Genomic DNA, 27,459 nt, shown 5'->3' on the forward strand with positions numbered 1-27,459 from the left:
TTCAAACCACCCTTTGGATATGCCACTTTCAATCATTTATTCTGCCTCTAATTCCCATGCACAACACTCACAGGGGCTCCTTTTCTAGTCTCTCTCTCCCGCTCCCCAGCTTAGCACAGTCAAATAACGGTCAAGGCAACTATACTATATGAACTATGCAATGGGTACGCACGCAAACACTTACTATTTGTTTCAGCCTCTACACTGTACTTGTTCAGCTGATGAGTAACTTGAGGGGGGACATTTAGAGAGGCTATGTGTGCCTCAGAGGTCAATTAAACAGGGGGACCTCTGCAAAAAGTTGTGCTTACAGTACCAGGGGGCTAGGGCCAGCTTTGCTCTTAGAGCATCTAAAGCACTTCCAACAGAAAGCCCCACTTCTGTGAGAAGATCCTGCACAAGACACTTGCATCCAGGAAAAAATAAATACTTTCCCTAGGAAAATTCTGAAATCCTTTTGTGATGAAATAGTATCACATATTTTCTAAGCATATGGCACACAAAAATTATTATTTCATCATCTTTTCCTACTGCCTCTCTACGCTTTTAATTCTGCTTTCACTCCCCTCCTAATTCTAACACTCCCTAATCAGCACCTCCCCCAGATTCAGTGATCTCTGCCAGCACCCTACCACCCAAAATGCCCTCTGTACCATGCCTTAGCTGACTGGTTAACTGATGACTGCCAATTACTCCTGATTAGAGAGGGCTTTGTGGGCAAAAGGAATAGAAAGTGATCTCTCATTTTGCTAATCATAATTCTGGTTTTGCAAACATAATCCACCATTGTTTTTCTTACGCCTGTTTTCATGATGGCATTTGCATGTAGTCTCTGAGTAAGCTGTGCTGGCTGGCTAAGGTCTTTCATTATAAATACTATCTAGAGCTGTTGATACCTGGGCTTTCCCAACTCAGTCAAGGGTGAAATCTAGCTCACTCAGTCTCAGCTAAAGAGCAACCTGTTTCCCTAGCACTCAAATGGAGTCAAGCTAGCCAGTTTTTGTATCAGGAAATCCTTACAATATGCCTCTAGTAATTCCAAGGAGTTTCTGCGTTGTTAAATCAAACTATGCCATGACAAATTGGCACTTTTAAACAAAATGCAGTCTCATAATTCTCACATTTCTGTGGATAAATATTAAATGAGAACAATGTGGCAAAATTCCAGGTAGCTTGCTGGAAAGCAAAAAGGTTAATTAATCCTCAGTGCAGTTTCTATCGTGAACAAATAAAAATGTTTAAAGAGCTCCAGGGTTCAGGTTTCAGAAGAGGCTGCTACGTATACAGCAAGGCTAGAATGCTCTTCATCAGTCTGGCCCTCCCCAGAGATTTTTCTGTATAAGTCCCAAAATTTAGGATTTGAGTTTTATTCAGATAACGGGGCTTTGGCTAAACAGCTGAGCCAAGCTTACCAGGGCATCCTTCTAGCTTCAGCTCCTCATTACTCCTCTCTTTCCCATCCCTCCAGCATCTGATCTCTTTTCTTTTGCCTTCAGAGATCACTGCTGTCAGTCCCATGCCAGAGACAGGCCATGACCCTCAGCCTGCCACTTCTTCCCACCACTTCTTCCCACGGGAGACCCAAGGGTGTGCCCCGTGGTAGGAATCTGCCTGTTAAACATTGTGTTCAAGGAGATCTGTCACACGAAAAAGCCTTACTCTCTCTTCTGCCATGCTTTCCTGTTCTAGGCACCATATTTTCCCCAAAGTCTGACTCGTTAATTTATAGAAAAAATAATGAAGCATTTTGCTCCTTATTACAACTGGATAAACATTTAGTGAGAGAGCATCATTTTAAGGAGACCCCCATACCGATCGTTCTGATCCCGTACCGATCAAAGGATCTTTTTCCAATTACTTTGGTGAAAATCAAATTAGCCCCAAAACCACCTGAAAGATGTGTACAGGCAGGTCTGTATTTCCTGCTGGCTGTTTGGGAGTATGGCATATGAAAAATCAGACCTGCGGCTCCAGTACCAGGGAGCTCAACGCTGCTATATGATTCAGTGACTCCTGCAGCAAGCATCACAAGCACAATGACTTACAGAACAAGGCGACACACCCAGTATCAATGTTTAAAGAGCTCAAAGCTCATCTGATACCTTTGCAGAAGGACAGAGAGGTAAAGGACTATTAGTATGTATTAGAAGAAGGATGTAAATTTGAGCTGTGAAACATTCCTTACAGAGTAAAACTGTGAGCCAGCCCACTGCCAAAACTACAGATCTGAGTTTTGTATTTCTTTGCTATGGAAACTAGAACCTCAGATACAACTGCACCTAAATCCAGGGATCAGGACTTTGGACCTGGGTCTAATCTTTCCATCTTTGTAGGTTTTTCAAAACAATGTTCAGATTTGATCTAACATAAATTCAGACCCAGACCCAAAATATCAATTCAGATTCTACTGGAAATGAGTTATACAATTTATACCATTAAAATCCAAATTTGTCCAAATTCCTAGGAAGTTCAACCTCAACTAAAATGATTCTAAATTTCTACAGCGAAGTTCAAATTCACATACCTGAAACATCTGGAGAAATTAGGATACCTAGAGTATGAGGAAAAGACAAGGATAGAAATCAGAAGCAAAGTAGTGAGAGGACCAGCTGACTGCCAAGAGAGGAAAGACACACTGAGAGGGGAACGGCAGCAATGCTGTTGCATAGCTCTGTGGACACTTCTATTGGGTAGGACACAGAAAGCCAGTTGTAGTGTGGAACCCACGGAGATAGGTCAGCACGCAATGTGTCCATTCCAATACATCTTGCTTTTCAGGTAGATTTGCTGGAACAGGAACACTCCCATCCTCACCAGTGATGCAGTTCTGAGACTGGAGCTGATTTGCACTTCTCTTGGAAACCATGGCACCTGACTGCTTCCACCTTGTCAGCAGGCATCTAGTATTTTAGATAGCTGCCACACTGGCATGATAGCGTAGACATCACATCAGTCTGGGGTAACAGGCCCAAGCAGAAGTAACTTAAATAAGTACCAATGACATCTCTTCAGCTGTTAAAGACCCTCATATCAAAACAAACTCTTAGTTTAAATGTGGCACTTGTTCTAAACCGAAGTGGTAAAATTCTTACTCCAGCCCTAAGAAGGTAATTCCTATAAATGGAGCCACATGTGGAATATTACTGTTTCAGCTTTGCTTTTCTTGATAAAGAAGGAAACCACAATGTACTACAGAAAGACAGAAGGAAAAACAAGCAGCAATGCTAACTGACCACTTGCTGTGCAAGCACAGTAGAGATAAATGCAAAAGCTGGTAAGAAATAAACCTGAAACAACCTTGTTTCATCCTCAGCAAGACCAAAGGTATAAAACTCCTCACACATGGTATCCCCTTGATCAGCAAGAGCCACATGGCCTGTTGAACTTAACAGAAACTGCTGTTTTAGTGCTCTCCCTCGCTCCTCTCTCATGTACTCACCATCAAAAGTCACCCCCCTAGGTGCTGCACAGAACCAAAAAGCTCATCATTCAAACAAGAGAGGTACACTCAAAGACACATGCAAAAAGCACCCTGCCGCTGCCTTTACAAGGGCAATTACAAGGCAGAAATTCTGCAAAATTATCATGCCAAACTCATTGTGATTTTGTGGGTTTTATCCTTTTCTGTTATCCACATTTTTGTTTACCTACTTATCACATGCTTGTCTGAAAATGGCACATACAGCCAAAGGTGCAGTTGTTGCTGTATTGTTTTGCACAAGCTCTGTGCAAAACTTCAACACACATGGGCCAAGGACAGATTCCAGCAAGACCCACACAGAGCAGCAATGGTTGTGCTGCAGAAACACTCAGGTGTAAGAGCAGGGCCATGCAAGAAAGGGAGCCCAAACGATGTGCCAGAGATGCCCGACAGGGTAAAGAGGCTGGAAACTGCAGGCTGGTTCTGAAATTCAGCTAACACTGGCATGGGGCTGCAGTGAACAGAAAACTGGGATGAATGGGGTCTCTCACAAAACAGAGAGGAAATCCTAGCAGTGTTTAAAAACTCTGTGAAATGGAGAAAGCAGGAGCAGTAGCTACAGAAGCAATTGAGATCAAAGGTGGATATTTCTTTAAGGTGAAAGAGACAAAAGCTTGCATTATGTGGCAAAAAATGGCAGATCAGAAAGAAATGAAAGTGGGAAGCAGAAGAGAGTAGCGATGGGGGGGTTCAGTCAGTGATCAGCCTCCAGTGGGGGTATATTCGCTGCCTCTCACCCCACACACCCCTATTACCAGCCATAGGGTGCCTGTAGCTTGTACACCACAACCATACTCCCTAGACAGCAGCTTGACTCCTGCCTGATCATACTGCTCATTAAACATTCTGGGATGTGCTTTTAGGACTTTTTGGCTGGCCAGATCTACCTACATGACATCATTGCAGGGGACCAAGGAGCTGTAGCAACGAATCTGAGCTGGGCTCTTGCATCTGTAAGTGTGGGCACATACAGACTTTGGGCATGACAGCAGGTTCAGGCTTGTGCCCAAAATACACTAAATTCTTTGAAGCATTTTTCCCTAAAATTGATGGCATAGCCCAGGAAATGAAAGTTGGTCTCCAGGGCATTATACTGGGACCTTCACTGCATTTTTTATTCCATGCCACACACTTGGATATTTGTGCATCTATGCATGACTGCTCATATAGTGAACTGCATGGCAATTTGACATTACCCACACATCAAATGCTGGGAAATATCTGCTGAGTTAATACATTAACCAAATTCTTTGACAGGCCTGGAAGAAGTTAACTTCAGGTGAAGCTTTCTTTTTTTCTTTTTCTTTTTGTGAGACATTCAGCACTTGGCTCAGACCCAACATTATGTTAAATGTACTCGGCACTCTCTTGGGTATACAAGAGTTTGAAGGAGTTGAGCATCCTGGAGGACTGGGGACACAAGTCCAAGGATAGCCTCTTCTTAGGAAATAATTTAAGGTTACCTTTAAAATTATAGGGCAAATGGCAACAATAAAACAGGTAATAAATTACTATCACAACCTATATCTCCTTGTAAACAAATATCTGAACAAGACCAAACTACTGGCAGTGCAGTAAAACACAAAGGGTGTGGAGTTTGTGTAACATGAAGATGTAATTTCTGCTTCATGAATCTACTTATAGAAAGAGGAATTAATTTCTGGGAAGTAAGCAAGTTTGTTCAAACAAAATAAACTTCAAAGAAAATCATAAAAAGCAGAGGGTAAATGCAGAGATGACTTTGTTTTGAACTCTGTACAATTGCTCAATAAAAATGTCTGCTATTCAGATTTTGTTTTTGGTTTAAACATTATAGTTTCCTTTGCTACTCCTGGCAAAACGCTTTCCTTATCCTGGAGGCACTTCTGTTGTTACCCTTTTTCTTAGTCTCTGACCTTGAGGCTCCACAGGGACACCAGAGTTCATCCCCACAGATTAGCTCCTAGGATTGGGGGTTACTTATAGTTTATTGGAGGGTGTGGAGTGATGTTTTTCAGATATGGACACTAATGTTTTCCTGCAAAAACAGTACAGGTAAGCTCAAAGCTGGAGAAACTGGATGTCATTACTGTAGAAAAAAAAAAATCTCATTCTTCATTATTTCTTTTCAAAGTACAGTATAAATTTCAACTATAAGGAACCTACTTCTGATTTTCAAATTTAAATTGCACATTTTTAGAGTAGCAGGGAGTTATCTGGCAAGTCAGCCTCTGCTTTTTCTCTGCCTCTGATCCCAATTCCTCTTTTAAAAGACTCTCTGTGATCCTCTTAAGCAAGGCATATCAGACATTTACCAACCAAAGAGACTCGGAAGCGGAAGACACAGTTCCTATTTACTCACATGCTGTCCTTGAGAAGGAGAAGGTGAGATTCTTTGGGAGCCAAAATGCTTCAGCAATACATACTGATAAGTCATTCTTTTTAAACTGATACCATTTAAATTTTTATCAAATGTCGTAGCCATATTTTACCCACAATTTTCTTATTCTCCTGAGAGTTGAATGAGCTGACATTTATGGCTTTAACTGTTAGCATGCTGTATGTGATATATCTTAATTCACACATGCACACTGCACACAGCGGCAAGGCTTGCCAGGAGAAAAAGCAATTTTTCACACTTAAATCTCCTATGGATTTTAGTGGACTTACATCCCTTTGGGGACCTACTTCCTTTCCCTGCCTTTGAAAATCCAAACCAATATTAACATTTAACAGCTTTAATCCAACCCTTATACCATGTTTTTAATGTTCTTTAAACAGATTAATGAATCAAACTTTCTAATACCCAAGAGAGACAAGTGCTATTTGCATACAACAGATCCCAAAGATCTCAAGACAACAAAAATAAAACTCAAAGCCCACTGTAGCCAGAGCAAAGACACAGGCTGACACTAGGGACATCAGGACCTATGCTGAAAGCTGGGAAAAAACCAAGTTCCCTCTTTACCCACAGGCCTGTCCTTCCCTTGTAACATCCAACTTACCTGGAGCATGAAATGTTTCTGGAGACTATGGCATTGTTTTGGTCTGGTTAATATTTCTTTTTATAAAATTCTTTATCATGGTTTTCAAATAGCATTAGCACCAAAATGACCTGTCACCTTTTATTTTTAAAGAAGTATGACTTGTCAGATTCCTAGGAATACCTATTAAAGCCAGAGACCATGTGGTAGCCAAAGATCCTCCACACTTCTAACTTAAGTAGCTCTATAAAACATTGCTTCAAGCAGAGAAAATGTGGTAGATAAGGCACTGCTGGATGACAGTTACATTTTCCTCAAAGTAGGAAAAATGTCATAGTTCCCAAAGGCCCCATCTCTGTAGGCTTGAAACTGAGCAAAGAAAATAAAGCAAAAAAAAAGTAGCACTGTTTTCCATTTCTCAAGAACTGCCAGTAATAAAAAGACAATGGATAAGCCTTTCCTGTACATAATGCACTGTATATGATATTTTTGCATCTTCACGAATGTTATGTATACAAAGTACATATGCACACAAATACATAGAGACGTCAAGAAAAAGAATACCATTAATGTAACCACAGAGTTGAGAAATCAAGCATTTCAAAGGCTGGAAAATGCAGTATAAAAATAAAAAGGTCTCCTGTATTCATTCTAAGATACGGGATTTATTATAGAAAGGAACAGGAGAAATACTGGTGATTCCAACTGCACAAACAACATAAACCCACTTTTTGTACAACCCAGCATAATATCCTCTACCAAAAGTAATCCTTGGCCCTTCCAGTTCTATAGGCTGGAGAACTTTGGCTCAGGTAGTTTTCTGCAATCTTGTCATACTTGAATTGCAAAGGTCTATTAATTAAGCTAACTTTGGTTAAACTGCTCAGCTATCCTTTCACAAAAAATGTGTGGGTTTATCTGGGGAAAAGTTAATGTATTCGGAATGAAAAATGCAGGAAATGCATTCTCCTTGCTGCAATGAGACAAACTATGAAATCAAATTAAATTTGGTAAAATTATGCACAGCTGGGACAAGGATTTAGGAATCTAAACTAAACATTTCCCTTTAGTAATCTATATTATTACTAGTATCATTTTTAACCCACCCAAATAATGCCCTCATAAATTAGGCAACACACACTCTGAGTACCTCCAATTTTTCTTAGGTTTATGTGAAATAAAATTAATTAATTAAATATCTGCATTGATATCAAACACTGACATTCCATTAAAAGCTTTACAAATTCACCATTGAACTAAGTGTTACTGTAGGTTAAAATTAAATGAAATGTATTATTAATTCCTGCATTGAGGGATTAGAGCCAAGAATTTCTGCAGTGTGGTGGAGGTTATCAGCTGGAAACACAGCAGGGAAGACTGAGGATACCAGGATCACAGAATGCCCATTAGACCCAAATGTAATTATGAATTAAGCAATGTGGTCCTGGGATATTTCAGACAAAATGTTTCCATTAGAAATGTAATAATATTCAAGGCAATGTGCAAAGCACTGCTGCACCTTCATCTGAAATATTTTGTATACAATTCTGATCACCTGTTTTTGAGGAGGGGTGAATTCAGGATACAGAAACAGCGCAGATGGCTGGTATGAGCCAAAGAACAGACAGGCTACCATACATCAGAATACAGTAGCTTCATTAGTTTAACCTAGTGAAATAAAGGTCAAAGAGGGACACAGCATAAACACCAGAAAGCTAAAATAACTTTTTCAGCTACTGGGTAGTGCTGACACTTCATAGAAATTGTAATTATGAATTTTTTACCATAATTTAAATTTTTAACCAGCAAAGAAATAGGGTTCTGAAACAGACAATAGGAAAAGTGGAAACAGAAACCTAACTGGTTTTACAGAGAAACTTGAGTAACTTGTAAAAGGGATTGTATGATACAGTTGTCTGCAACAGGAAACACACGGCTTGATGATTAAAAAGGTCCTCTTGAATTACATCAGCCTACCTGATATGTATTAATCCTATAGGGATGGTATACCCCACAGGTTTTCTGGGGTTCAGACACCCATAAAAGACTAAGCATCACTAAATGTTTCAAGGATTACAACAGATGACAGGAACTACCACCTCAAAATCACTAAATCACTTTTTAATTTAATTTGAGAGATGTCAGGCAATGCCTGCTCGTGTTTACTTTATTCCTGAAAACACTCTGGGTTGCTACAGCCACAGATGCGGGGCCAGCGGTAGTCACTGGTGAAAGCAACCTCAAGTTCATAGGTTAGCCAAGCCCATGCTGTGTGGGGTCTTGCCCTCATCCCTGCCCAGCCTCCTCTGCCTAGGTTGCTCAGTGACACATCCCTGCTGCAGGAAACCCTGCATGAAACGTGCAGTAAGTCCAGCAGACTGTGTGAGGGACTAGCAGTGTTCAAGCAGCCAGGATTTGGAAATTTTGGTTCTTGGCAAGGGGACAGTTTGTTAACATGTGCTGTGGATCCTGGAGCGTTCCTAGCCCAGTTCTTTGACTTCAGCCTGTTTTCATCCAAGACCACCTTTTTGGATGGATGGCATGGTCCCACCCAGGGGCTGTTTTCTGGTCCATCTGCAACTTTGTGACAGCACATGATCTGGAAAACCACGGCTATTGCACACTGAAAAGAAGCCTTGACCACCTACAGTCGTTGCCTGCCATTTCTCCTGCAATCTCATTAAGCCGTGTTTTGTTTTGCTGACACCAACACTGCCAAAGAGATAGCTGGCAAAGGAGACTGCATTAGTAATGTGGCTGGCATTTTGCCTCCTGCAGTTGAGGTCACTTCTGAGCACTGACTCTCTACTGGTCGACTTGCACGGACGGCCTAAAACTCCTTCAGTTCAGCTTCCACACAATGCAGCATGCCTGCAATTGCGCTGTTCCACTGGCCTTGCTCCACAGCAGTGATGATATCTATAATGACTATTTTTCTTGCCTTCTATCTTCTCTTCCCTAGCCAGCCACCTAAGCTGTTGAAATACTTGGTGAGCCTGTGTCCCTGTTCTGTTCCCAAAGCTCCGAGCAGCCCTGTAGCCCATTCATCTTAATTCACAGCAATGATTCCATTTCGCTGGAAGATTTCACTACAATTGTTTCTAATTCAGGTTAGAACCTTTCTTTTCTAGGTGAACCTTATGAAATACTCATCCCTCTCGTTCACACAAATCTTTTAATTTCAGAGATCAGAGATGTGCAGTGCAAACTCTGCCTACTTCGCACAGTGCATAAACAACCCTAAATGTAGCATCCAGGATGGGGTTTATTTCACTTCACCTTAGCCATCTGAAAGTCAGCCTCACTCCATCACCTAGATTCCTTCTATACTGACTGGAAAAGGGAAATTTCTTTATGAAGAAAAACTCTCACACTGACACATGGGGAGGTCTCACCCTCTGGAGTGGTCTCTTTCCACGTAATGCAGAGCACGTCTAGGACACCTAATACTCAGAAAGCTAAAGGTAGATCAGACTGATGATTGATATTTCATGCCTTAACAGTATTTTTTAAACAGAAACTAATTATTTCTGGCTCTTAAAAGCTAAGTAAAACTTTCTAGCCCATTTCAGAGAAGGCAAATAGAAGCACATACAGAATGTATGACCTGTCAAAAGACAGACTGGCAATCACGGTCAAAGTCGCAGGAAGAACACGGGAGATCCTCGATCACAGACCTGTGCTAAGGCCATTAAACCATGCTTCTTTCAACAAACATCTACTTGCTACCAGCAAACATCTTGATATAAGTTTTACATGGGTTATTAATTCCTTGTAGTGCCTTGCCTCTGAACAGCAATAAAAAGTGGCCACACACAAAGGATTCTCTGGAACTGGGTGGTTAGTTCATGTCCCCTAACCCCTTCGAGCCAGCTTAAAGGATGGCTTGAAGCAGCATCCAGAGTAGTTCCAAGTGATCCTTCACTTCTCTGGATTCAGTGAAATTCCAGTGGAGACATAGTTGTACCAGAAAAAGGTGGGTTTTTTTCCCAGGAAAGAAGGAACATGAGCAAAAGCAATCTTTCTTCTGATCATAACTGTGGAAGGCTTGCCAGCTCCAATCACATTTTCTGGTGTAGAACTGACCTCCAGCCTTCACAGGTACTATGTCATCTTGCACCCATGAAAGTCAGGCCAACGAAACTTCAAGTTCATAGGTTATCCAAGCCACTATAAATATCTACCTATGTGTGTATCTGTATTAATACATGTACATATGCATATCTGGGTGTACCCAGAGGCATGTGCATGTGTATGCCCACAATCTTACAATTCTTGATATTCAAATATTTGGTCTTACTAGTAATGTATACAGCTCACCATAAATTTGTATGCACCTAGGGGAACCCTAGAGAGATTTTTTTCACTTTATCAAGCCAGACTCAGCCTTCAGAGCACTGAAGAGACCCACAAGGCCAGGAGGGGAGAGGTATGTATGCCTATAAAGCCACGGTGAATAATTTGTGGTGCAATGTAGCTGTAAAATCACTGGGCAAATACCTGCTTTGCCTCTAGTCCATCGAGCTGGTGAACTCCTCACTGATGCCAGGGGGTGGGGGGTTGGGGAGCAGCGGGGGCATGCCATGCAGCAGCTCAGCTGTGTCATACAAGAGGCTGCATGGGAGTTGTGAATTCTTACTGCCAGCTTATCAGAAACAATCATAGGACAAAGAGAAGGATTTGATCTTTTCCAAAGTAACTGACAGCAGAAAATACTGGGCTTGTCTGTGGTAAAGGTAGCAGTACATCCTGCACTCACTTAGCTACTGTGCAGAAAGAGAAAGCCTAAGAATGCAAAGCAATAGCTTTTTAAGGTTGTAAATGCTATACCCTGCTTTTCATGCCCCATGCTTCATGCTGAGGAAAAGCTGCAGCACACAGTGTCCTGGTTTTGGCTGGGATAGAGTTCATTTTCTTCCTAGTAGCTGGTACAGTGCTGTGTTTTGGATTTAGTGTGAGAATAATGTTGATAACACACTGATGGTCTAGTTGTTGCTGAGCAGTGCTTACTCTGAGTCAAGGCCTTTTCAGTTTCCCATGCTCTGCCACTGAGGAGATGCACAAAAAGCCAGGAGGGAGCAGAGCCGGGACAGCTGACCCGAACTAGCCAAAGGGATATTCCATACCATAGAATGTCATGCTCAGTCTGTAAAGTTGAGGTAGTTGGCCAGGGGCTGCTGATCGCTGCTTGGGAACTGGCTGGGCATCAGTCAGTGGGTGGTGAGCAACCGTACTGTGCATCACTTGTCTTTCTTGGGTTTTATTTCATTGTGTTGTCTCCCTTTTCATTACAATTACATTATTGTTGTTGTATTTCAATTATTAAGCTGCTCTTATCTCAACCCACAGGTTTTGCTTTTTTTCCGATTCTCCTCCCCGTCCCACCAGGGGTGGGGGGGGTGTGAGCAAACGGCTGTGTGGTACTTAGTTGCTGGCTGGGGTTAAACCATGACAGCCAGAACAGAGCTCTTTTCAATGAGCAGAAACAACACTGAGGAAACTGGAAATCTACATTATTTACTGCATCTGAACCTCTTTCTTATGGTAAGCAACAGCCCTGGCCAGCAAGCCGCAAACCAAAAGACACCTTAGTGGTCCAGGAAGTTCAGAGATCTCAGAGTTAAATATTGAGCAATGCAGGTGCAGGCTGCAGATGGGAGGTTTGGGTGCGAAAGCATGCCAACTGCATAACAAAACTCGATTGAAGGAAGCCAATTTTAAGATCTCAGTCTGAATTCATTGCACATAGATGGCAGGAATTCCACAGATACCCTGTCTGAGAAACAAGAGTTTTCAAGGTTCCTCAATGTGCAAGCCACTGGCATAAAAAGGGACCTGCTTTGCTTTGCTTTGCTTTGCTTTCTTGAAATTACAGTTACTAGGCACACCCAAGTGTATCTCCTGTTAAATATGCGGGGGCAAACAACTCCTTGGTGCAAACACAGCTGAAGAGAGCAGGGAATTTAGTCTGTATTGACAGATTTAATGTTTTTTCAAGATTTGTGTCTAATATTCTAGAATTAAGAACTGAAGATTTTGCTGAAAGCAAGGAGGCAGACCATCTGTATTTATTTCCACCTTACTTCCACTCATTTTTTGTGCACTTTGTGCTCCCCTATCCACTGGGATATGCCAACCATTTTTAAGGCTGAAAGAAATCCTGTTTTGGTGTGTTCTTCCTATCTACCTATACAGAAACAGGAGCTCTAGTCTGTAAAAATGGACAGAAGTTCAAACAATGAATGAAATGACAAAGAAAAAACAACAGAGAAATGTTGGGAGGGGCATACTGGGAAAGAAATCAGCTTAGCCTGTAAAGAGTGGGTGCTGATGGGTAGACAGACTTTACCATGCTTTCAAACCTGGAATTCTCCACATTGCTGCAAAACAGCCCAAATTAATAGTCTACCATTTGAGGGGAAGAGGATGTCACAAAGAAAATACATCTTCTTAAAGCAAACAACCATTGCTTGGCTACACTGCAACATTCAAGTAATGCCCACCACAAGTCTTAAAACACCAGCAATCACCCAAGAGAAGTCCACCTTGCATAAGACATTCCCCTGAGGCTCAACAGCCTTTTGGTGAACTACTGGCTTAAGAGTTTCTTTGAACAGGATCTTTGAAGAAAAAAAATATCTGGGCATTTTCTTCTTCATTAGGCTCCCCAACTGCACGATGTATTCCTATTTAAGGTGAATTTTAAGTGAGAAAGCTGTAACATCAGCTTGCCTCACCACATAGCTACATAATAATGACTTGTTTCATTCCTCAAGGTGTTTTCTCTTAGCTTTGTTGAGATGTTTACTAATATGAAAAAGAAGCAAATATCTGTTTGGTAACCCATCATGCGATTTCATCTGTAAACTACAGGTGATAATAACATAGGTGACTCTGCTACATGTAAAGCTTAGTGAACAGTAACCCTACCAAAGTAGCCACTTGTATTTCCTTGAAACCATTGACGTGAATATTGGCATTCTGGATCTGGACCATTGCTCATACACTGCTTTTGATACATAAAGCCCTATACATCTGCTGACTACTGCTACTGTTGGCACATACTTAAAAAGACAGACCTTATGATTTATTCTAATTTCTTACATTTTCATATTCTTACATTTCTTTGCTTAGGTCCCAAATCTACCTAACCTTGACAGCCAGCATTTTAAGTTTACACATTATTAGCTATTATACCAGAAATATTTGCAGTATATTAGGTTAGGCACATACATCAGTCTTTGCAGAATCCAGGATACTTATTAATTCACAAAGACTGAAATTATCTCTTCTCAAGTATGCCTTTGAAATTACTCCTAAGCATTTACTCCAACTTAAGGACGTAAATGAGATTTATGTGAGAAATGGGCTGTCACTGGCTGTTTACACATGGGTGAATTTTATCCAGTGGGTGTGTATGTTGATTTTCTACTCTAGAATTTCTGATCCTCCCAATTCTTCCCTACTACCTACCAAAATCACTGCTGTTAGTTTTGGGGTTTTGCGGTCAAAATATTCCACGTGATCCTTTTTCCATTCACCTTTAACTTTCTTTCCCAGCCCTGATCGTAACTGCTTAAAACAGCTAAAATGGATCGGTGACCTTTTTGTTAATTACTCATGTAACTAAAAGCTAATTTGTTAACAGAGTAAGTCTTGGTTTCTGGAGTACTGTGGAAAAAATGTGTCACTGAAGACTTCTCTAAGTCAATGGTGCCTGTATAAGAAGCTCTAACTTTCTCAAGTGCTTATTTCTGAGAACTTCCAGCCCCGAAGGACTGATGTTTATCTCTGCAACAATTTTCATTGGGAAGATTTGGGAGTTTAAAGGCTTCAGACTTAGTGGCAAATTTTTCAGGAAGTACATAGCCCTTTCTGAGAGAAACATTAATTTGCATTTTTAATTCAATAATTATTTTCCCCAAAGCAATAAAATTTTGCTACAGCAGAATTTTTGTTAACCAAAGGTGGAATTTCTCCACTGATGTGAACCTGCTTTGGTCATGCCTCACCAGAAGGTTTTGCTGAGGGAGTTCTTTTGAGAAGCAATCATCATAGGAGTAGCTTTGCTGTTCATAAGGGACCCAAAGAAGCCTGAAGAGAGCATGCCTTCGGTGTTGACAGAGAAAAGTAAACTCGACTGAAAAGCCATCTTTGTGTCCTCCTGATCTTGGTCTTCTCAGTCCCATGTAATTCAGACATCCCAGGCAGACTCCTCAGCTGGCACGCAAGCAGCAGTGCTCTCCCAGCACCAATACACTTTAAAGTGCCCACATTATTAACATCCCCATGGCTCTTCCCACACCCATGCCTAGAAAAACCCTCTTACCAAGTTTCTGAAAGGATCTTCAGAAAGTGGCCACATGGCCATCCTCCCCTGTTCCTGTTCCAGGTCAGCTGTCTCCTCTCTGAAGGCCTCTTCCTCTCCTCCATCTCTCCCGCATACTGTGAAAGGAGACAATAGGAATAAGAAGCTCATTGACGGTTTATATAGATCCAACAACCCACGTTTTGTCACTTGTGTGACCCAGGAGAGGTAAAATCTTGTTTATGGATAGTTTTCAATAACTTTTTTCCTGTTTTGGGAACTGTTTCATTTCTGTTTAAATGTTACTATAGATACTGGAATCCAGCCTCACAAAGTTACATAAGCTGCCTTTGCAGCAGCAAGGGCAGGGATGTCAGGAGGGACACACAGTGTCCTCCCGTGCAAGCCCTACACAGGGGAGACTGTTCGGTGCAAGAGTACTGGGAGGGGAGGGAAAGGTACCCTTCACACCTCTGTCCGGGTCTGGGAGGCTGTCTGCCTGCCCTCTGGCCCAGAAGGGACTGAATGTGGCTGAAGCATCTGGGAATGATTGGGTGAAACTAGTCATAGGATAGTCATTAAGAATATTGAAAGGGTAATAGCAGACTTTGTTCAGACATTGAGAGACGGCAACACACACAAGCAGACATTCCACAGCTTGGAAACAGTAATGAAGGTACATTGCATGTGTCTGGACTGTTCAGGACAGGGGTGTGCACAGAAACCAGCCCGCCTTGGAAGAAGCTAACCGCAGGCCCAGAGTGCCATGTGCCCATGCAGCCCAGCTAACTAGCTCAAAAAGCAGAGCTGGTCAGTTGTCGTGTCAGCGCTGTCCCTGTGCCGAGACCTGCGGTGGTGGCTGGCTAAGCACAGTTCAAAAGTCACCAGCTTGCTCAGAGCAAACTCTGAGCAAAGTTACCTAACCACGGTGGTATGCTCGTGGCCTCAGGCATTTCTCTATTACTCATGAATATTTCTTTATCATATGGTAGGGAAAAAGAAGTTTCTAAACCAACTTGTAAGTGCTTAAAGGCATTTGACTTCTTCACCATCATTTTCACAATTTTGGAAATTACTTAGAAAAAGTCCACTATCCTCAAAGCCCATCAATTCTCTACTGCTCTGCCAAATACAGCTGAATTCCAAGTGGATGTCAGCATGTGAGAAGGAGAAGGACAGTTCACTGATTTCTCAATATTTTCAAGAAAGGCGGGTTCAGTTCCTGACCCCTTGAAACACTGAAGTCTAGGTCCATATTTCCAAACTGACAGGCATTTGAACATTTAACAGAGCATCTACCGATTCACACTGTAATTTTCACACTTCCCTGCTAATACTTTCTCTGTTTTCCATGAATGAAATGGTGATCATGCTTCCCTATTTAACAGAAGTGCAGCAAAGAGAAATTCTGTTAGCGAGTATGTGATGCTTATCATCAAAGTTCAATGAAAAAGACAGCTGAAATGGAGATTCCCTGCATCGCAGGCATATAAAATGCCCAACTGTTTTTTTGTTTAAACTAGCATCAGTTGTAGTCTCGCCTTTCTTGACAGCTACTGCAAATGCTCCTTTTACAACCAGTACCAATGCTGATGCTGATGCTGCTTCTTCAGTAAAACAAGGACAAAGCTCAAGAAGACAGAGACATCAGGCACAGTCATTTAGGACCACAAGTGAGTAAGAATTAATTAACATCACGTGGCAATATAGGCTGGCAGATTTTATGAGCAGAAGCCTTGTTTCACCTTCCCTGGTTTTTTTTGCATCTACCTGCCACCCCAGTTTCTTACAGCTCTTCAAATGTCATTTATACTGACATTGGGGCTTTTAACCCATGTGCAGTTTTTAATGAAACAAAGGCCATTCAGACACTCTTCAATGATCTGAGTATTCACAAGCTATGTGTGCAGTACAGTACTTGGAACAGCCTCTGACACCAGTTTAAAAAAGTGTATGGTTAGTCCACTTAACTTAGTAGACTTTTCCCAAATAATGTAAAACAGGTCAGACACAGGTCCATTGCATTTGCATACTTAAAAGACAGGGTTTAGGTAAACACAAAGAGGGAGATTAAATCATGCAGCACTGAGAAGGGAGGTAGGTGGTCATGACTCCAGTGCTTGTAGTGCACAGCTACATATACAGACATTTCAATTCTATTTCCTCCTTCAGTCACCAACAACAAAAAAAAGCCCCACAAGAACAAAAAGCAGCCCAGTTTGCCTTTAGAAATGCCAACAGAGAACAATTTCTAGGACATACTGACTCCTTCTCTTTATGACAATTTGGTTCCTTCAAAAGTGTCTCAAAATGCACGTTGAAAAGCTGAGGACTTAAAAAAGGACCTGGTCATTTAAAAAAATGTAATAGTAACATGAAGTGTTGTAGATTAAGGAACAGAAATGGTGACTCTTCCCTTAAGCTTAGACTGGAAAATGTTTTTCTGGTGCAAGTTTTATCTGATTTCATGAAAAATTACGAAGGTGTTTGGCGAAACACACTGTACAAATGCTTTTCCTATTGTACTGAAAAATCTATGAGCACAACTGGAAGACTTGCACATATTGTGAAATAGTTTCTTCACTTTCATGTCATTCTAATGTCACTCAGTATTTCTTAACGAAATCCTGAACAATAAACTGAGCTGTAAGCAGCATAACTATGTAGTACACCCCCATGCCTTTGGATGTTCTGGCCACATCCCCTGCTACCCCAGTACCTTTTCTTTTACAATCCCATAGACTTTGTTTGAATTCTAACTAATACCAGAGTATTTCAGATAAATTCAGGCCATTTTAACCAATCAGTTCAATGTGGTTCTTCGCTCAGAAATGCCAGTGTGACCTTACCATTTGCTGAATCTGTAAATAAGTAATTATTTGGCTTACTTATTAAGGTAACACACCCTAGCTAGGATGAAAAACCAGACCTACAAGATAATCCTCATCTCAAGTTTCTGCTGGCTGTACTGTCTCAAAGTATTTTCCCGTATTGTATTAGTGAAATTTCATCTATGCTTCACACTGAAGTTGGAAGTGTAAGGCACGGGTGGGCAAAGCAAGACCTCTAACAGCTGTTTTCTCTCATTAATTTATGTGCTTAGAATCTTGTTCTGCAGATAGAAAGATATCTTTTCCTTACTACAGAAACTGTATTGTTAAGCATGTAATTAAAATTTTCTGTCAAATAACTTTTCATTAAAATTGGTGGATCAATAATGGTATTACTTGGTGTCTGTGCAGAAAGCGAAGAAATACATTTCATACAAGGGGACTGTATTTCACACTCTAGCTGATATCACCTAGAACATTAATCTTTTTGTTTGTACATTGGAATTCTAAATAACATCTCTTTACAAAAGCAATCTGAAAGTGTCATGAAAACAGCAGTGATGTTAAAAAAATCAGACATGTTGACATATATAAAAAAAATATTTTTGAAAGGATGTTATTTTCCCAAATGTTTTTTGCTTTTATTACTTAAGAGTATGCAGCAAAGGGAAAACTTTTTTAAATAACAAAAATTGATGGTATTGCTGGTTAAAATAGAGAACAGCACTTATTCTCTGTTTTTAACCAACAGATACCATTCTTGCTGGAGTATATAGTACTAGACACTGGCCATTCCTTTATTGTGTTGTTAATGTCTGCATTATGGTAATTTTAACTTGCAATTTGTTTTCATTCAGGTTTTCTGTTTAACAAGTACAACATTTTATAGGTAGTGGCTGCCATGAACAGCCTGATTTTAAAGCACATAATGATCCTTATCTTCCCCTAAAAGTGGTACTTAATGCAGAATCACAGAACCACACCGTGGGTCAGGTTGGAAGGGAGTCATTTAGTCCCATGTCCTGTTCAGTGTAGCTCTGAATTCAGAACAGATTTGTCTAGGCTTTGTTCAGTCAGATCCTGAAAACCTTTTGAAAAGATGTAAGAGCCTCTCTGGCCAACCTGTTCCAAAACTTCATTGCAAAAGACTGTTTTTTCTTCTTTCGGCTGGACTTCCCCTGCCTCCTTGATTTTATGACCACTGTCTCCCATTCTCACACTGTGTTCCTCAGCTTCAGCCTTATCTTCTCAGTAACTTCTCCATAGGTGCTGGGGAGGGCTGCTGTTAGGTCTCCCTGACACTTTCTTCTCTAGGCTGTCACAGCATTTACTGAAACACTTTTTTACAGAGATATTTTTAATATACTGATACATGTTTTTAATATACAAAAACCAACCTAAAGATGGCAAGTAGTCCAAAGTGGTCAGATTCAGCAAAGTTTTTTTTCAAACAGCAAGGGAAGGAACCAATCTCATACCAACTTCAGTACATCTCTTCAGACAAAGGAAAGAGGCTATTCTTTGTCTGGCAAGTCATTTAAGGACCTCTCAATTCAGCAAAGAAATGTGCTAACTTTTCAGTAAGTATTTAATGACATTAGAGTAAAAGAGATACAATATTCTTCAGTTCTACATTAACTTTTCAAATTGTGCTAGTACACTTTTTTTAAGCAGTACCAGCTTTGTAAAGGGAAAAAAAAAAACCCACACAAAATATCTACCCCCAAAAACCATGGTTTTGGAAGCTCTTTTTGAATATTGAGCATTATGAGTCATTTGTGACTGTGTAAATTCCAGTAAGTCAATGGAGTTGTGTCAGACCTGGACTTTAATTTCTGATGGTACATCTTAAATTGCACAAGCAAACAAACTCCCCAAATGTGAAAGGAGGAAAAAAATGCAAAAATGTGTGTTAGCATCTTCCATATTTGAAGACACCTCTCAATCACCCAAATTAGACCCAAAGTTGTTCTCCCATTCTAGCAGGACACCTAAAAACCTGTGATCTCTGGATATACAAGACCTCTGAAGGTCAAACTGTGTCCTAGTCAAGTTACATAAAGCTGAAGCCATACATTATAAAACATGACAAAGTGGGGAAAGAAATGCTTTAATTAAACCAAAAAACAGTAACAGAAAACTTTAAAATTTCTCTATTTCCCCAGCAGTAAAGAAAATAAGTAATAACTGGAGGTACAATAGCCTTAACTACAGGCTACTATAGTTAGATAGCCTTAACTATCTCCTGGAAGATCCAAGACCTATCTTTTTCCTAGGAGTAATCTGGCATTCCATCGAGTTGCCTGACTCAGCAAAGTCAAAAGTGACTTTTACATGATATGGACACTCAGTAGATGTAGATACAGATATATCTAAATCACCTTTTGCACAGCAAAGTCAACTTCCATCTGTTAACGATTTGACTTTCTAACTGGCACATAGCAGGATTTTCTGAGAATAGCAAAGAGCAGAATTACTTCTCTGGACTTCCCATATTTTCAAGACTTTCACAGCATATCTTGCAACACTCAGCAATTCTTTTATACAGTGAAAGTCAACAACTACATAAGCAGACTAGTTTACATTTTATATGCAGTGAACTGAGCTGAACAGAGTAACCTACTTCTTATCCATGTGTTTCCCTTTGCTTTCTGTTGGGAAAACATGTATTTTTTGTATGAGCAAATCACATCATCTTTTTCCTGTCCTACACTCTGAGAAGAAATTCCAGCCCCAGTACTGAGGAAAATTACATTATAGTAACACAGCTCAAGAACAGTAGTAAGAGACAGAGCATCTACACAGATTGTAAGACTGTATTCTCAATTACATCAACACTCACATCTCCTCTTGAGTCCATGTCAGCATAAATTTGCTGAGAATTTGGTCTCCACACCCAACAATCTTTATACATATATATCTGCTATTACTTCCAAAATTGCTGCTATTCTTTCTGCTATCTAAATCTCAAGTGTCCCTCAACCACATCTTGGACATCAATACTTAATACAACAATCTTTCTACACTTCAAATAAAGTAACTCAAGCCTAGCAGCCTTCAGTAGAGGTTACACCTGCAACAAAAACATGCTTATTCTCAAAAAGTATCAACATGTAAAAAGAAATTCAACACACACACACTCCCAGTCCCCAGATGTTGACTCTGCAATTTTGATTGCTGCAGTGGGCTTGAGGGCTGACCCTCGGAGGGTTGTTTTTTTATTAAAAGCAGTCATGTGCGACTCAGTGGTTTTAACTAGAAAGAGCAGCCGTCCATCCTTTCCTTCTGCGAGGCGCTGAGCACAAAAGAGCCTTGTGTTGTGGTGTTTTAAATTTGTTTCTGCACGAAATGAGAACTCATTTCAGGGGTGAGGAACTACAGCAATTGCCTTGGTCCTCAGGCCACAGGAAGGGGCAGGCCGGGAGGGACCTGGGCCAGGTCAGGCAGCAGGACTCGTCACCCAGCGTATGTGGGCAGGAGGAAGGCCGGGAGGGGCTGGGGCGTTTGCCTCTGCCCTAGGCCCCATGCACCTCAGCACCAGCTCTGCCCAAGCTCCTCCGGTGGTTTCCTCTTGCCCGCACCTGCGTGCCAGAGCCGGGAGCCTGGCTTGCTCACCACCGCCTTGCCCTTCCTCCGAGCAAACAATAAGGTCCCAATTATGCAAACACACAGACTGACTCACGGATTGCTCGCGTGCCCCAGTGGCTACAAGACGAGAGCCCACTGTTTCAATGGGCTTTCAATGGGAAGTTTCAACGCAATAAAAGCGCATCTGGTGTTGTACTGTGAGGTTTGTAATACCTGCAAAAGCCTTTCCCAGGGACCACTACCCACAACGGCTCCCAGCTCCCAGAACAGCATGGAAATTTGTCCGCCATAAGACAGGACTGTCAAAGAATTCACAGGAGTGTATGTCTATACTGTAGTCACAACTGATGTGACTACAATGCAGTGTAAACGCAGCCAGGCAAGCTTTAAATTAGCTAGCTTGGGCACCGGTGGTAGTCTAGTTGTTGACTTCAGGCCAGCCTAACCACTCAAGCATTTACCCGGGTTTTGGGCATGTTTTCCAGCCAGCTCCAAGTTCCATGCTGCCACAGCTGGATTGCTACCAGCTTCCCAGTTGACTAGTTTAAATCCAGCTCAGGTATGTCTGTGACGGCAGTGTAGACATACCTAAGCTTATAAGTCATTTAAACTCCTATTTGTGTCTCAAGTTCCACATTTCTAAAAACTTGAAATTACAACACCGGCCTTCCTGTATCATCACCGTATTGCTGAGATTAAACGTTCTGGATGCTATAAATAAATACCATGTTAAGTGTGAAATTTACGGTTCTTCTAAGATGTAAATCGTGTTTAACAAAAAATAATGAATATTGCTGGCTATGTGACGACCTCTGTCTCATTCATTCCAGAAGCAGTTCAGTGAGCACCAGATGTACGAGGTGACTATCTGACCTGAAACTCTGCAGAACACAGTAACTTTATACACAGATGTCCAAATACCTCAAACATGTCTATGACTTACTCTGTATCTGTGGACTATGGAAAAAGCCCACTGATTCCAGTGGACATTTTCCCTGCATAAATACCACTCACTGACTATATAGTACATTTTGTAACACAGAGAAACTTGGAAGAAATGCCAGCTTAACACTTGCACTGCTTGGGACCAGCAAATCATTCCAACCTCAGCCCATAACCTGAAGTTGAACTAAGGACTGAAAAAGTGCACAAAATTCTTAACTATTTCTTTTGTCTTTAACTGATTTTTGGGAAGCATAAATTTGTGCACAATTTCAGTCACATTCATCACAGTGGTAATTTAGCTGATTGTACCAAGGGTTCATTTCACCATGGCTGGATTTGGTCATTTAACAGACATCCTTTGCATTCAACATTTTAAGACCAATTTGTTCAAGCCAAAGATCCATACTTTCTCTTCACCCACTCTATGTACCACCTCCTGTCTGCTTATATCAGAAATTTCTATGTGCCAGCACTCCCTAATGCTCGGGAGTATGGATCCTCAAGACTCCGTCACGTCAAATGCTCCCTATCATGGCAAGGGCTCATGCCATGTGCCACAAACCAAAGGACACCCAAGCAATGTTCTTTATCTTTTCAATAGCACGGACTTACATACCACTTCTCTTACTCCTGTTTTGAGAAAGAAATCATTCAGCACGTCAACATTTGAAACGCTGCAGGGAGGATGGGCAGAGGGGAGGTGTGCTGGAAGATGTTATGGGCTGCCATCAGCTAGCCCTTTGATCTAGAAACACTTCCAGACCTGGTTAAAACTGCTGGGTCTGCTAACCAGATGGCAAGGACTCTGTGTGTTCCCAGCTTCTCCCTCCTGGTTTTTCAATTCCCATTAAAATCTATGAGGTTCTAGTCCCATCAGAATTTGAACATTCCTTCAAATTTTTGAACTGTTAAAGTATGAAACCAAATGCAGGAAGGCAACAAAATGCTGACAGGTGTACAATCTTGCTTGGCACCACAAAAGCATCATTCCCAGTCCTGCCTCTTGTTTGCCAACGTAAGTCCAAAGTGACTTCACAAGAAAACAGTAAAATTACAGCTGATTAGAACAGGTTCATCTGAGGCCAGACCTAGATAATAGTCAGCAGGAAACCCCGGTGACTTTATCAGGAGCGGCATGCTAGCTACTACTAAATATTTTGGCATTTCTCATGATTTGACATCAAAACAGCTCTGCCTCTGACCTAAGGGTTCTAGTTAGCCGTGTAACCTCTGCTAGTTCCCAGAAAAAAAGAATGCAAAACTGGAACATAACTACTTTATCTTGAGCATGTTCATGCAAGAAAACTACAGCAGCTCCTTTTCACAGGTCTAATGAAATGCTTTGTGTCCCTATGTTCTAACACAGCAACTCTGTTTATTTTATAAGCTTATAATAAAAAAATGACACTTTACGAGCTACATGATAGTATTTCAACAATACCTTGTTGTGACATGATACGGTGTAATTACTTAGCAGGAGATACTACAATTTATTGTTATGCCATTGAGTCATACCCTTCAGGGCTTCAGACTGGTGTCTAAGTTTGCTTTTTAAAGCCATACAGGCTAGCAAGCTAAGTCAAGGGATGCATTAAAACATCCTAGAAATAAAGACATAGACCGAATGCATGCCTGCACACAGCATTTGAAAACACTTCCCGAATCCTTTTCCCTTCCCTCTTTGTTTTGCTTTTACAGCATTATTGACTTGGCTAATAATAATCAAAGAGAACAGAAATTTCAGTGCAAACGTACAAGACCCTGACATGTCACATTAGGGTCCTATTCAGGCAGTTAAATACATAGATGGATCCTATGGAACTGGAAATGCTCAGCACCTACCACTGACCTTGCCCACGAGACGAAGCGTGTGATCGGAGTCCTGCAGGGACTCCATCCACAAGAAGCATTGCTGGCTTTTCATCCCTCCGCACAGTTTGCACCGTAGGACAGGGCCTTGCCAAGCATAGCATTTGCCTCCACCTTGGCGTCACTTTTAGGTGCCATACATCAGTGAGGAGAGGATTTAATTTTCTGTGGCACACTGTAACAACCTTAAATGCAAAACAGTGAATCAGTGGCAGCACCTTTCCCTGACCGATGGAGTCGAGACAGTAGGCCAGGATGTTTTTTTTGAAAAGCGTCGCTCTGAGCGAAGCCCCTCGATCCATCTTGTGGGTATGGAGATAAGGGGCTCCCGTTTCACAGGCGGTACGTGCAGTGCCACCCCGCTGAAAACGGTCTCAAGCAGCAAGCGCAGTCCTGGGACAAGCTCACCCCCGCGCCGCCACGGCGTGCCCCGGTGCCCCGGCAGCGCGGGGAGCCGCTCGGCGCCGGGGGCGGCCCGGGCCCCTCAGCCCAGCCGCCGCCTGGGCAGGGCAGCTGCAGCTGCCAGGGGGCGCGGAGAGGGGAGGACGGGGACACGGACAGGGACACACACACCCCTGCCCCCGGCGGGTGGCAGCCGCGGGGCTGGGCAGGCAGGGGCGGCGCGGGGAGGCCGACCCGCCGCCCGCGCCTCCGGGAGGGCGAGCCGGGGGGAGCTGGCAGCGCCGCTTCCCCCCGGCGGGAGCGCACCCGGGCACGACGGGCTGATCGCAGCCGTAAGAAGCACCACCCCGGCAGGGGCCTCAGGCAGCCGGCAATCCCGGCGGCCGAGTCGGGCGAGGCGCCAAGCCGGGGCGGAGGCGGGCCGACGCCTCTGCCCCACGCCCCGCCGCCGGCCCTCGCCTTGGCCCCCCTCGCCTCGCCCGGCCGCGGCCCGGCCCGGCCACCTCTCCGGCGCGACGGGGCGCGGCGCGGGCAGCCCCGCGGCAGCAGCTCTGGGTGAACCACCGCCCGGCTCCGCGCCTCCCCGCTCTCCTTCCCAGCCCCCGCCGGCGAAGCCAGCTCGGCGGCAGCGCCCCAGAGCGAGCACCTCCCTTCCTTCCCCCCGGGCGCTGGGTGTTGCTGTTGTTTTGCTGCCGCCGCCGCAGGTCGGCCGGGGTGGGCGCGAAGGGAGGGAGGGGAAGGGGTGCGCTGCGGGGCCGGGTGCCAGGCGCACGCCTCTGCCTGACACACGGGCGGGGAGGAGCAGCTGGACGGGCAGGTTTGTCAGCGGGGCGGCGGCGGCCCCGTTCCCCTCCCTCCCCGCGCTGCTGGGGATAATTAGTGTCTGTGCGAGTCTGTCTGCCCCCGGGAGGCAGGGCGGGCAGCGCGGAGTCAGTGCGTACCCGGCTGTTTGTGCGCGGTGACTCGCCCCAGCCCCTCGGCGGAGCCTCCACCCCGCGGGCAGGGAACCGCCCGGCCCGCCCGGCCGCGCTCCCCGCCGTGACCCTCCCACCGCCACTCACCCCGCCGGCCCGGGGAGCCTGGCAGGGCGAGCGGCGCCGGCGTCATGTGACAGCGCGGCCCGGTGCCAGGAGCCCGGGGGCAAGGCGAGCGGGCGGGCGGAGGGCGGGAGGCAGGGCGGCGGGCGGGCAGCTCCTCCTCGCACACAGACACAGAGCCACCGCCGAGGCGTCTCAGCCGCGGGGACGCGGGACACGCCGGCCTTGCGCCTCGGTGCCGCTGGAGTGCCCCCAGCCCTCCGCCACCTAGTGCGACCCCCGGCACTGAGGGAGCCGACGGAGGCCCGGCGCCCTCCGTACCGCCCGCCCAGCGTAAGTGGGGGTGGGGGGGCGGGCCGCGCTGTGCCGGCTGCGGGATGGCGGTGCCGGAGGAGGAAAGTTTCCAGGCGCTGCGAGCGGCGCGGAGCCCGGGGCGGCAGGGGATGGGACGACACCGGCAACAGGAGGAGCGGGAGCCACAGTCGCGCCGGGGGCCGAAGGGGCCGGGGTCTCCGTCGGGCCGCAGCTGCGGGGAGGGGGGAGGACTGATCTCGGGGGGCGGCGGGGGCTTGCTCACCGCCGGGCTCCCTCCGCGGCGCCTGTGAAACTTCTCGCGTGGCCGGCAGCGCGGTGGGGCGCCGGGAGCGAGGGGGCTGTCCTGCCCGGCCGCCGCCGCCCGGGGGGGCAGCGCACCTGTGTGGCCGGCGGCGCCGCTCGGGGCCGGGGCCGGGGCCGCCACCCCCGCGGCGCCCTCCCCCGCCGGCCGCGCTCCGTGGCAGGGGGCCCGGGGCCTCCCGCCCGCCTGCCCCTGGCGGGAGGTCCTGCGGGCCGCCCGCCCCTCGGAGCCGCCCTCCCGCCGAGGGGGCCGCAGCCCCCGACCTCCCGCCGGGGTGTGACAGGCTTGTCTCGGATGGGGGACAGAGGTGTCAGCGGATGCCGCGAGCAATACCGTGCCGGACGAAGCTGAGGTGAAAAGTCCAGCGGGTTCCCTCGGCTCTGAGGCGTTGGGGAGATGCCCGGGCGGGAGGTCGCCTCTGGGCGGTGTCGCAGCGGCAGCGCCGAGCTGATCGGCGGCGCCGTGGCCCCGGTTTAACTCCCGGTGAAGTCGAGGGTGAGAGCGGCTCCTAAAAATCTACCCCTGGTATTGTCATCTAACCGTGCTTACAAGCATTTCGTAATGCAGGCGAAGTTAAAACGCCTGGGACTGCACGGCGGTTTTGTGGAGTCAGAAATAACGAACGTAATTAGCTTGCCTTTTCTGGATGCCGATTGGGTTTTTTTTCTAAAGCTGAAATGGGAATAGGGAGGTTATTTGCTTTGGACCTTTGTCAGGTGAGTGCCTGGCAGAGCTAGGGGAGCTCTGGAAAAGGAAGGTTCGGCAGTGGGAGGCAGCGCTGGGAGATCGCAGCACCTGACGGGCGGTTGGCAGAAAGACCGATCTCAGAACGGCTCCAGTGGGCATTCCAGAGTTACGTGAAAAAAAATACATTAAAGTTGTTTTGTGTATTTCCCTGGTGATTCGGGTACTTTACCTGCACTGTCTGCTGTGTTTTATTTGGTTCCTCGCCTTTTGAAAGTTCAGGAAGTGTCACTATTTGTGGAGCTGGACTCTGCAGGTTTTATTGTTGGGAAAAGCTGGATTTGGGTGGCTGATATCTCTGAAGACTTTTTTAAACTAACACCCATAAATGCTTATTACCTGTATTGAAAACAAAGGATTACATGGCGGCTCACTGGTGACTTGTCTGTAGAATACTTTCAAGATACACTGTCTTGATGTATGGAGGAACTAGCTGCTTCTTGTGTGACAGGGATTGCCTATGGATTTGATAATCCTGCATGACCCAGGAGAGATTTAGTTCAAACTAACTTTCCTCTTGTATTTTTAATAATACTTTGTCGAGTATCAAAATACAAAAAAACCCCTGAAACTGACTTGAGTGGCCTTTTTTATTTTTTCCCAAGCAGGCAAATATATCTTTTTCTTTCTTCACACCCCGTTATAGCTGTGTTAAAGACCTCAGGGGAGACTGAG

At 44.3% G+C, this 27,459-nt stretch overlaps 2 protein-coding genes across 4 annotated transcripts in view; one reads left to right on the plus strand and one right to left on the minus strand.

The window, feature by feature from the left end:
* The window catches only part of LOC119149656, a 65,780-nt gene extending 41,053 nt beyond the window's left edge, over positions 1-24,727 (minus strand). The window contains exons 1-2 of the mRNA XM_037391178.1: positions 23,966-24,727; positions 14,774-14,889 (exon numbers count right to left, since the gene is read on the minus strand). Coding sequence (XP_037247075.1) covers positions 14,774-14,889; positions 23,966-24,287 — 438 coding nt within the window. The 5' untranslated portion in view covers positions 24,288-24,727. The remainder of the gene's footprint in view (positions 1-14,773; positions 14,890-23,965) is intronic.
* Positions 24,728-25,534: 807 nt separating this feature from the next.
* KLF3 (Kruppel like factor 3) overlaps positions 25,535-27,459 on the plus strand; it is a 29,074-nt gene continuing 27,149 nt past the window's right edge. Inside the window, exon 1 of one of the 3 annotated variants that reach the window (XM_037391167.1) lies at positions 25,535-25,757. The gene's annotated coding sequence lies outside the window, so the exon portion shown is untranslated. Of the gene's footprint in view, positions 25,758-26,424; positions 26,536-27,459 lie in introns of those variants that run through there. The other 2 variants (XM_037391150.1, XM_037391157.1) reach the window with 2 other exon arrangements.

The sequence above is a fragment of the Falco rusticolus genome, chromosome 1 (genome assembly GCF_015220075.1).
Source record: "Falco rusticolus isolate bFalRus1 chromosome 1, bFalRus1.pri, whole genome shotgun sequence".
NCBI lineage: Eukaryota > Metazoa > Chordata > Aves > Falconiformes > Falconidae > Falco > Falco rusticolus.